This window comes from Kryptolebias marmoratus, linkage group LG10, assembly GCF_001649575.2.
Source record: "Kryptolebias marmoratus isolate JLee-2015 linkage group LG10, ASM164957v2, whole genome shotgun sequence".
Classification (NCBI taxonomy): Eukaryota; Metazoa; Chordata; class Actinopteri; order Cyprinodontiformes; family Rivulidae; genus Kryptolebias; species Kryptolebias marmoratus.
In genome coordinates this window covers 23,864,259-23,876,238 of record NC_051439.1, presented here as the reverse complement: position 1 = coordinate 23,876,238, position 11,980 = coordinate 23,864,259, and the positions used below count along the sequence as shown (strand labels likewise).

The window sequence follows — 11,980 nt, the reverse complement described above, 5'->3', positions numbered from 1 at the left end:
GTCTGCCGGTGCAGAGGTTCTCAGACGTTTTTTAACGAGTACCGCCTCAGAAAGCTCTCCACTCTCCTGACAGATGGTAAAAAGCAGCTGAAGTTGGACCACAGCTGCTCGGCTCAGATGAGCTGCAGGTTCGAGCTGGACCGGAGCATCAATGAGTCGAGTTTCAGAGGCGGAGGATCTTACCCGTCTCCGCAGGTTGCAGGTGAGGATGAGGTTACGGGAGAAGGAATTGGCGAAAGCCGTGTAGAACTCCAAGACTTTGAGCAAGGCGTCCCTCCTGATGACGTGGAGATCACAGTACGTTAGCGCTCGAACGTTAGCACAGGCGTGGGCTAACGTGGTTTCTTTCCAAAACACGTCTCCAAACACATCACCTTTCCCTGAGAACACAGAAAACAGGTGATTATTGGTGGTACATTATGATATTATGACTGTTGAGGACCTTTCTCACAGACTGGTGAACCCCTCCTCGGACTGACCTGTTGCTAATTAATCTGATTAGTTACTTAATGATCCTCCAGATGTTTCTGATACAGACCTCTGACTTTTACAGCTTTTTACAGATGTATTGCTGCCATGGAACTCTAAATTTCTTATTTTAAACATTTGTTTATTATGTTCCATTGCTAATAAATATGAGTTTATGAGATTTATAAATCATTTCATTTTGTTTTTATTTACTTTTTACACAACTTTTTCAGAATCGAGGTTGTAAAAGTCAGACCTCCCTGAAGGATTACCTGACTGCTGTGTTAATTCAGAAGAAGAAACCAACATGTTAAAGAACTCCTCTGCAGATGTTCCTGACCACCTGAGCACTGATTCCCACTTAACGTCATGACAAATGTGTTGACTCTGAGAGCCGCTGCTGGAACCTGGATCCACAATCAGCAGAAAAGAAATTGAATGTCGGGGGGGGAGGGCGGCGCACTCATATTGCTTTATCTGTCGGAGCGGCGAGCCAGACGGGCGAGAGGCACCTCAGGCTGCTGATGCTGCAGGAACTGGTGTCAGCTTATTATGCTGGAGTGTGGAGGTGGAGATCAGTGGTGCTGAGGTCCACCAACAGCTGCATCATCAGCCCTGACTCTGCTCCAGGCTGAGAGCATCACATCCTGTTCAGTTCACTGATGGATGATTAATCACTCTGATCTCTGCAGTAATCAAACAGTTTAATGAGCTCATTTTGTTCTCAACAAGAGGAACTCGATCTGCTCAAGATGAGCAACAAGAGCAGCATCATTTTAATTACAACGAGATCATTCATTAAATCACTGATGGATTCATTACACAAAGCTTCTCGGACTCACAGCACAGAAACTTCATAAGCTTTCAAATTTAAAATAACAACAAGAATAAGTCAGCTCACTTCTCACAGCTCATCTAAACGAACAGAAAGATGCATCAGAATGAACGAGTCGGTCAACAAACATCTCCCCATAGGCAGAAAACGACTGGTCTTCCTGGAGCTCTAAACCTGGTCCTGTTGGAGCTCTAAACTCGGTCCTGTTTGGAGCTCTAAACCCGGTCCTGTTAGGAGCTCTAAACCCAGTCCTGTTAGGAGTTCTAAACCCGGTCCTGTTTGGAGCTCTAAACCCGGTCCTGTTAGAGCTCTAAACCCGGTTCTTGTGGGGATCTCCAATCCGCCTATAAAGCCCTACACAGTGGTGTCCAGTCCTGGTCCTGGAGGACCTCCATCCTGTAGGTTTTAGATGTTTCCCTGCTCTTCAGCAGGTGTTCAGGTTCTGCAGAATCACTCAGTCATGCAGATCAGGTGTGTCACAGCAGAGGAACCCCTAAAGGATGCAGGATAAAGGCCCTCCAGGACCAGGACTGGACACCACAGTCCTCCAGTCTTTATTTTGACTCCTGCAGGAGCTCTCCTCTGACAGAAAGCACCTGAGGCTGCAGGTCTAAAAACCACACTGATGACCAATAATAATGATCAAAAACTGGTCAAATCTGCCTCTCTCCAATCCTAAAGTGTCCTCCTCCAGATTAAATTACACACGTGGTGGCCGCTGCTGAGTGGGGCAACAAAATAATGTGCACAGCCAGGAATACAGTTTTGCAAGTTGTGCACCCAAAAACAGGCCATGTTTTTCAAAAAGTGGTCGCTCAGAATGTGGCGACTCGGCTCGCTGTCTACAAACACTCTGCAGCTGAAAATGTGTTCATTTTCTCTGCATTTGTAAAGTTTGACAGTAATGATGTCTAAGCTTTCTAACATTTTCTAAAACAAACTTATTGTTCCCACCATCTTTACTCCTTCTACAAAACATTGCATTTTGTCAGCCTCCATTGTTACACAGGAAGTCCTGAATTATTGTTGGCTTCAGGGAGGACAGAGTTTTCAGCAGGAGCTGCGTTGGTTCTCTTCAATAATAAAATGTTTCAGCATCTCAGTAAACAATGTAACACCAAATAATAATGTTTAAATGTTAGAAAATCTCTGCACTGACAACACGGTTCTGTTTGCTTTCTGCTACTGAATGAAGCCAAGATGGCCGTCGCTGAGGGTGAGACCAGCAGCTTCTGGGTTTTAGCAGAACCAATATGTTCAACTGCAGTCACCCAAAAAAAGAGCCAAATGAAATGTTGTCACACACAACAGATGGACTGGAACAGGAAGCAGATTGTGTCATTTCTGCTGAAGCAGGAGGTTAAAGAAGACAATAAACGATTTTAAAGATTTCCGTTTGGTTTGTAGGTCTCATTTGACACCAAACCTTTCCTTCCAAAATGTGCCTGGCTGGCTATGAAGAGAATAAAGTGCCTTTCTGCTGATTTATTATATTTCTGTTTGAGTTGGATCACGGTTTTATTTTCCGTCCTGAGGAAAAGCAGCCGGATCGTTTAAAGTCTCACAGGAGTGCTGCTGCTCTGCAGGAGCTTCAGATTAAAACTAAATCCACTGCAGGGACTGAAACAGAACCTGCTCCAGAACCGGGCCCACTTCGTCTCGTCTCTCTTTGGGACCTGAACCAACTTTCAAACACAGCAAACCAGAAAGAAACAGACTTATCAAGTTAAAGTAGCATGCATATCACCCGCCAAGGATTCAAGGAAAGGTTTGTTAGCTCTCAGAGTATGTGTTGGGAATGACTCTCAGATACTACCACACCCAGTTTCCATTCAGGATCTGTTCAACTGACTGAGTTACAAACCTTTCTGTGTTTGGAAGTTTATAATCATGGTAATTTGTTGAACTGTTGAGTTTGCTTTAGTGCAGAAATCTGGTCTGAGATCCATAATGATCATCACAAAGCTTTGATTTGATTGTGTGAATATTTCTGCAGCTTCCTTTGCAGTTAGGGATTGTCATCAGCTTCATTAAAATTCATACAGTTAATCAAAAAACTTTACCCAGGTGAAGACTGAACTCTCTAAAGATGTCTCCTGTTTTATGTGATCCTGCTGCAGATCTCTACAGACAGGGTGGGTTTAATAGGTGCAAACTTCAAATAATGATTTGTGTTCATTAGTGGCTGAGATTTAACATCAGAGCTCCTCCTGAGACTCGTGGTCCAATCAACTGTTGGGCTGAGGAGATGAGCTGCTGCTTTTTATCCAAACTGTAGAAACTGTCCTGGACCTGAGGGAGAACATGTTTTTACAGGCAGCATGTGGACATGTTCAAAAACCATCATAAATAAAAGAATCTGCCCAGAAATTTGCCCATTTTTGTTTTATATCAGAAACAAAGGAGGAGTGTGGTCTTTCCTTCCTGAAAAACTTATAGTCCATTAAAGGACAGGATGATTATTATATCAAGAACTTCTTCAAAAGGTACCACACAGATGGCCTAAGAACATCCTCCAAATACACAAACACCTACCGAGGATGGCGATGACCTCGTCGTCCTGAATGACCTCCAGCGACCCTGACACTACGAAGCAGAGGGTGTCCACGCTCTCCCCAGAGTGGTAGATCAGGTCTCCTGGAGCACAATGGGTGGTCTGAAACTCCACGGCCAGCGAGCGCAGGCAGCCATCGCTGGCCAACCTGAAGGCCGGATGTTCGTTGAACACCTGAATGTGGTGGAGTTGGATTGAACTGTCAGAAATGACTCGCTGTAAGGAAGTCAGAGTTGTCTTAACAAAGGCAGTAGGAAGGTTTGTGTAGAAAAACAAACAAAACTACTTCAGATTTGTCACAGGAGGCAGATGTTAATCAGAATTATTACACAACTGAACACAAGTTTTGTCAAAGAAGTTTAACACTTCAAGTTAAACTTTCAGATCAAGGAGGTCTTAAATCAGGAGATTCTTAAACTTTAAAGGCAGACCACTGATTAATAAGACTACTGTGGAAACAGTTACAGAAAATGAGCATATAAAGTTGTTTTTTTTCTGATTTAGAGGTTACAGACTGGCTTCTGCCAAAGAACTGGATCAGTACCTTCCTGTTGAGGTGGACACAGATGTCCGCTCGCATGTCTTTGGGACATATGGATAAGACCTAAAGCAGAGGGAAAGACGGGAATGTTCACACTGTCATTTACTACAAACTTTGCTGGACTTTATTAAGACAAAAAAAAGTTGTTATAGTGTTATCACTTTACACACATGCATGTCTTTCTGCAACCCTGTGTGCCCTCAGAAGCATCGGCTCTGCACATTCTTATATTCCATTACTGCAATGTTTGGAACAAATATTTATGATAAATAAAGAAAAGAAGAGACTCCTGTGATCGCTCAGCCGCGGGCCAGAGGTTTCCTCCCGGAGCTCTCATGTGTTACTGTTTGATAGGTCCACAGCCCCATGCTAACTCCCCACCTGCCACTGAACCCAGAGAGGGTCACGCCCGGCACCAGCTGAGCGCTCAACTCCAGAACTGAGAGCCCAGTCAGAACTCACCTCCCTGATAAAGTGAGAAATCGATAACAGTGGTAGATTTCACCGGTGGCTGGTTAAACAGGTCTGTGATGCCGTTAGACGCCCCGAGCCTGCTGGTGGTTTTAGAGCTTCAAACCGCATTTGAATTAAAACGATTTTAAAATTTTGTCTCTCTTGAGATCCAAGGTTTTTCAGAAAATGTGGGCAGAGGTGGGAACAATGTAAACAAACATGGGTACGATCTGGAAGAAAGAGGGTATGATGGGGCGGAGATGGGTACAAATTGACCAAAACTGCAAAGGTAAAATTTGTTGGAGCTCCCACAGGTCTCCTTGTACCTGCCTCATTTCATACCCAACTGGTACAATACTTCAGCTGCAGGGTACAAAATGGGGGTACGATTTGGCAGAGGGATAAATTGTCCAGAACCAGTTTAGAGGCAGCAGCTTTATGTTCGTGCTGCAGTTTATAACTGATTGGACTGGATCTGTTCTGCACATTACATTCATTTAAAAAAACAGCCTAAATAAACAAACTCATTTATCCACATTCCTGCTGCGTTTCATGACACAGGAGAAACAAAATGGCTCAGGGGAGGACAATAATATCACATAAAAGACTCTACAGCATCAAAACTGAACAAAACTGTCTTTGAATCATTTGAGGAGGAGGATATCAGAAGATGCTTCTGGAGCTTCTAGCCTTTTTGGGGGCTTTAAGCTGGCACACACAGCTTACTGTGTTCCACATAATGATTCCCAAAGTGACAAAAATATCCTGTTTCTGGCTCCAGCTCCGACTGCAAGGTATTTATATAGAAAGTGGGCAAACGACTCGCCTAATGTCTCTTTGTGAGAGTATTATTATCTCTACAAGCACTTGGAAAATGGGATCAATGAAGAGGAAATTGATCACGGTGGAGCAGAGAGCGGGAACACAGACCAACAAATAAACAAAGACAAACATGTCGGTGGAGAAGGAACAAATGGAATGTGTTGAACAATACAAGAATATATAGAAAATACTTCTCAAATGAAGGATTGGTTTTAACTGCTATCATATTAAAATCATGTTTAAAAGCATGATTTCAGCATTTTCTCACATTCTTCATCTGATCTTGGTTACATAAAATGGGCCATTTGTGCCCACTCTGAAAGCTTTACATGCTGCTGTGTGTCAGGATCTTTTGGCTTTTAAAATAAAAGCAAAGGCAAGTCTAAAGTGCATGTCAGGAAAGTATTTTTTGCATCACCTTCCACTACCTGTAATGACTTTCTGCAGAAGTGCCGGTGCTAACCATCATACCACCCTGATCCTGAAGAGGACGCACAAAGCCTCGGGTCTGAATGGACCTACGAGATGGAGTCTTAGTCCTACCTTTTCTGTGTCGATGCCTTTGGACATGGACCAGGTAGAGACGATGTAGTCCATGACCCGCTCACTCAGGCCCTTGGGAACCTGGTACAGCTTCAGGAAGTCCCGCACGTTGTTGAGCACCTCGTGGTAGCGGTTGGTGTTGGCGTACATCTGCTGGAAGATGGTGGTGACGTTTCCAAAGATGGTGGCATAAAGAAGAGCTGGAGCAGGAAACACAGAAGAAATAATTTCTAAACAATTTTACAGCTGTGTTTTAGCGTTCCCAGTGGCTGTTTATTGACAAAGCCATGTCTTTAAGAACTCTAATGACATTTTTAAACACATATTATGCACACATATGTCACAATAGAAAATATATTTTTTCTTCAGGAAACTTTTTGCATACATAGTTCTGGCACTTGGGAAAATCATTCAGGCCAAACCTATAATTTATTTTAAATCTTACAACACGTGCTCTAATTTTTTCAGAAATTTCAAAGATTCTCTAAGTTTTTCTGTTGATTAGGATCAAAGGATATGTCTGAAACAGCTAGCAGCTTTAGCCAGGTAATTTCTGCAGCAACAACCTGACAAAGCTTTAACCCCACTGCCAGATTCATTCATTCATTCATTCCAGTTCTGGAAACTTGTCCAAAGTTGGAGCAGGTCCACGAGGAAAACCAGACACATTTCTCCTCACTGACACTCTCCTGAAGCATTCCCAGTCCCTCTACCAAGGTCTGGATCTGCCTCAAGGTCTCCTGCTGGAGGGATGTCCCTAAAAGACCTTCCAAGGTGACCAGGAATCCTAAACTACCCCAGCAGAAGTGGCCCTCTGAGATCCTCATACATAACCAAGCGCTGGTTCTAATTCTGAGGTCAGACAACCTGTGGAAGTTAACCCAGGATCCCAGGATCTCATCCATTCAGTCAGAATCCACATCTCCTGACCGAAGGAGAGGGATGGAGGGTAAATGGACCTGTATAAGAAGAGCGGGACTGTAGATGAAGTCCTGCTTGATCTGTTCCCCTCTCATTCCACACAACCATCTCTTATGAACGGCAGGATGTCAGTCTCTCCTCCTTTTCACCTTAAACCCTGTTTCTGTTGGGAAAGAACATAGGTGGTGTTAGGCTGGGCCTGCTCACAGCCTAGTCACTGGAAAACAGCTTCACCTCTGAGCTGCAGCCTATGAGTCTATGTTACACAGGACTGCAGTGAGGACAGGGGGAACCCGGTCCTGGTTCTGGTAAGAATTCTACGTAGTTAAAGCTGAGTGGAGCACAGCCCTTTCTCTTACTGTGGACTGAACTTTTCCACCCACTTTCATCTATGTATGATTTTAATTAATCGATTGTTTTAATTACTTTATGTTGGAGCAAATACTGATGTCTGAATCAATAACTCCGTAAGAACAGCTCAGGTTCTGTTTATGGGTAAAAATTCAATAAATAAAGAGGTAGGAAACTTATTGTTAGAGGGAAAAGTTAGACAAAGATGACTGTTGTGATGTCTCGAGGTGGGCAGAAGTGTCTTCCACCTTTCGAACTTCAACTTATCGTGCGTCATCGCTGACAAGCTGATCGTTCAGCTTCCTGTGTGCTGCTGCTGCTGTTTCCATAGAGACCTCACTGGAAATAGTTTCTGTTTTACCTCCCTGCCAATATACATGACAAAGGAAAAAGAAAGAAATAACACTTAAAAGTTCTGATAGAAAGTGGAGTGGTAGGAGGTGGAGGGATCTGATTTTGGAAGAAGAGCCACAGAATGAGATGTGGGGGCAGAGTAAAAGTACCGAACACGTGATGAATATAAAAAACTGGAAAAATGAGAAATGTTCTAAAAAAAAACTTACTTGGACAAGATCCTGATACACCCAATTATTCTCTACAGTTTCACTAAGGACCATCTAGTGGTTCATGAGATATTTTGCTAACAGACAAACACAGGTAACTACATTGCTACCCGATTTTCATGGCAGCAGATGATAAAGAAGCAACAAAGAGGAAGTTTCCATCTTTGAAATGTGACAGATGAGTGTTTAAATGAGTGACGTGAGCAGAACTAAGGAGGCAGGACAGTCAGAGACTGCATCACACCAGGAGTCCTCCAGGACCCTCCAGGACCCTCCAGTACCCTCCAGGACACCTCAGGACCCTCCAGGACCCTCCAGGACCATCCAGGATCCTTCAAGACCCTCCAGGACCCTCCAGGACCCTTCAGGACCCTCCAGGACCCTCCAGGACCCTCCAGGACCATCCAGGACCATCCAGGACACCTCAGGACCCTCCAGGACCCTCCAGGACCATCCAGGACCATCCAGGATCCTTCAAGACCCTCCAGGACCCTCCAGGACCCTTCAGGACCCTCCAGGACCCTCCAGGACCATCCAGGACCATCCAGGACCCTTCAAGACCCTCCAGGACCCTCCAGGACTCTCCAGTACCCTCCAGGACCCCCCAAGACCATCCAGGACCATCCAGGACCCTTCAAGACCCTCCAGGACCCTTCAGGACCATCCAGGACCCTTCAGGACCATCCAGGACCCTCCAGGACCCTTCTGAACAAAACTCTGTATGCCGATGATCTCTCATATGAACCTGACAAAAACCCTAATGACCCACAGGAGGGAGGGGAAGGAGATTAATCTGCATGTGAGTTTAGCCTCCCATGGGAATGCTCCTCAGATGAGAACATCTTTCACTAGAAAAAAAAACAGTCCAGCTGCTTTGATTGGAAAACGTTTAGGATTTCACAGCACAACAGAATTTCCAAAACAGACTTTCAGAGGTAAAAAAAAGAAGCAAATGCAGAAAACTTAAAGATGAGAATTTGTGCTTGTTTTGTGAGGAAGTAGCTCACCTGAAAGTAAATATCTTTAAAGTTTTACACATTAATCAACATCTAACTCACTGCTTTGCTTTTTGAGCGAGCCAATAAAGTCTCAGCTGATTTAAAGCCAGGTTCCACTCAGACACAGGAAAAAAAACAGGTCTACCTCAGGGATTCGGATGGGATCATGTGCCTTGTTTTCTGGTCTCACCTGAGTTTCAGACAGTTCAATAAATAAATAGAGGTTACGGTTTGAAGCTGTCATCTCATAGTTATTTATAATATCAGGCCTGTCCCCCACAGCTCCATTTATTTCAATCTGACACGGTTTTTGGTCTGATGGCTAAAGACAGGACAGGTGGGAGTCAGGATGCATTTATTGGTTGATGGAGGAGACAAGACAACAAACCTCCATCAGAGCTGAACTGAAGAGAAGGATGCTTGGCTCCAAACAAACAGAGACCTGAAGAAAGAAACTTCATCCCACCTAATTAACAATGGTTCAACCATAACTAGTTTGGTGTTTTCCTAAAACAAACAGGATACACTAAATGTGGATTTGGTTCAGATGTGATGATTTCAGACACATTTCAGGCTTTTTTTTCAGAAACCTACAAAGGTAAAAACCTGAGAACTCCTCTGGAATACAAAGTAAAAAAACTACAGGCTGTCAGAGGACAAACCTCCATCAGGACCCACTGAACCCAGTCCACTTCCTGCTCAGTGAGCCCAGTCCAGGTCCAACACATGACCCCCTGACAGGGTTCTGCTCCGAGACGTCAGAGTCCAAACAGATCCGTTCTGACAAGCTGTAACTGCGCTTCCAACACGCTTTGGGACAGAACTCCACTCCGGCTGATTGGATCCAAACAAATATTGACAGAGTTCTGCAGAGGCAACTCAGCCACACCTCCAAATAAATCCTTAAACACTTCAGGAATCCCTCTCAACTACATAAATATGTTTTTGTCTCCACACTTTCATTAATATGAGTGTTTTGTTGTTTGAACAGAAGATGTGCAGCTGGTGTCACGATCAGTCTGAAAGAAATAATTCAGCGTGATGCTGAGAGCTGAATGACATTTTTTATCTATGAATGACTTCTTAAATGAGTTACTAAAGTTCAAACAAGCCAACTGGAAACTAAAATCAGCAAAACAGCAGCTGAATGATCAGTAAATGTTTAAGACAGATCCACTTTCTTTATGTTGGGAAATGTTTCCCATCTCATATTATGAAGCCACTGAATGTTGCAAACAACTCAAACAAAACCTCTCGGAGACCTCATGCCTGCAGTTAACAAGGCCAACGGGGGCCAAACTGGGCCAAACGGGCCCCAGAGGACCGCAGCAGGGATTAATGAAGTCATGGAGGAGAACTTAGCTGGTAAACAACAGTTAGAGGGACAGGTGAGGCTCAGCCGCTCCGAAAAGCCTCTGAAACTGATAATGTGATGTGAATTATAAGCTCCACGTTGGAGGCACACAGCTGGATCTGGATCTGGATCTGGATCCAGTTCAGCCTCTTGTATAAAACCTCTGCATGGTTGATGATCTATAATGACTTTCATTGATTTTTGTTTTGTTTATTAAAGCCCTGCTGTTTCATTCTGATTGATTTTTGGCTCTTATTTCCCTGCCATTAATGAATCTTTTATCTTCAATCTTTTAGTTGATTTGCTTTAGATTTGACACTTTATTAAATTACACACACTTTTATAGAGATTCAGGCCAAAGATGAGAAGAACTGACAGGATTCTGCTTTATTAAAACAACACTGAGCTGCAGAACTCTCTGAAACAAACTCAGACTCTCAGATGAGCTCATCCAACAGTGTGCAGCTCTGTAAAGAGCAGTTAGTCCTTGAAGGTTCACCGGCCTGCTCCGTGCAGAGCGCTGGCATCAGATGACACCTGCAGCACACATTGATTGACCTTTCAGCTCCTGCTTTTGTCTGACTTTGAATCCGATCGTTAGATTCTGAAGTCGGAGCTGAGGCGACGCTGACAGCCGGTGTGTCAGAGGATCTGAGGGCCACAGCTCTGTGGAGAGGCGGTTTGACTGGAATCAGCAGGTGAGACAGGTACAGAGTGACTGCAGCTGTCTCACACACACACACACACACCGGGGCTGGTGGTAATCGCAGCTTGGTGCCATTTCTCCCTCTGTCAGCAATTATTCCTGAAGGAAGACCAATCTATCACGTCTGGCACCAGCTTGGTTCCCGTGTCTGTCTGCAGGATCCACACCTCTAATTGCATCAGCAGAAACTGAAAAATGAAAACCCCGGAGGTGAGCGGACCCTGTGGAGGTTTGCACAGCGGAACTGGTTGGGAGGAAAAAGAATAAAATTGATTGTTTTGCATATGAGGTTTGAACCAAACACTTAAATACCAAACTGATATAAATGAATCCAATTATGATGACAATTAGTTGCAGTTGGGACAAATATCCAGTTTGAACCTGTCCAATCCAGGAACTTTACAGGAGACCTGCAGGTTTTACAGTCTAGTTTGAGCTCAGTGGGAATTCATCCAGGCTTCAAACGTTCTTTCTAGACAAAGCTTATAATTAGTTTTTTCTTGGGTTATCCGTTCTCATTTCAAACCAGAAGACTGAGAAGTTCTTCTCAGAAAACAACTTTAGTCAATTTTTCATCCTAAAACAGCTGCAGAAGCTCAAAAGTGTAAACATCAGATTTCTTTGAGCTGTTGAAACAGAATCATTTTAAGGATCACTGACTGAAGCGTCCTCATTTCTCTTCAGTTTTTATGTTTTCTTTGCTTTTCCTCCTGCAGCTTTGGGTCTCCAAAGCCTGCGTCTCAATCAGGTCCAATGAGAAGAATGTCCCGACAGAAAATAAAAAGTGGTCATATCTAAACCCGGTCCTGTTGGAGCTCTAAACCCGGTCCTGTTGAAGGTCTAAACCCGGTCCTGTTTGGAGCTCTAAACC

General features: G+C 44.0%; 1 protein-coding gene across 1 annotated transcript in view; it reads right to left on the bottom strand.

Annotated features, from left to right (window-relative positions):
* The window catches only part of kcnh5b (potassium voltage-gated channel, subfamily H (eag-related), member 5b), a 30,296-nt gene that overhangs the window by 10,595 nt on the left and 7,721 nt on the right, over positions 1-11,980 (bottom strand). The window contains exons 5-8 of the mRNA XM_037977956.1: positions 6,217-6,416; positions 4,402-4,461; positions 3,839-4,031; positions 184-380 (exon numbers count right to left, since the gene is read on the bottom strand). Of these exons, the coding sequence (XP_037833884.1) occupies positions 184-380; positions 3,839-4,031; positions 4,402-4,461; positions 6,217-6,416 (650 nt within the window). The remainder of the gene's footprint in view (positions 1-183; positions 381-3,838; positions 4,032-4,401; positions 4,462-6,216; positions 6,417-11,980) is intronic.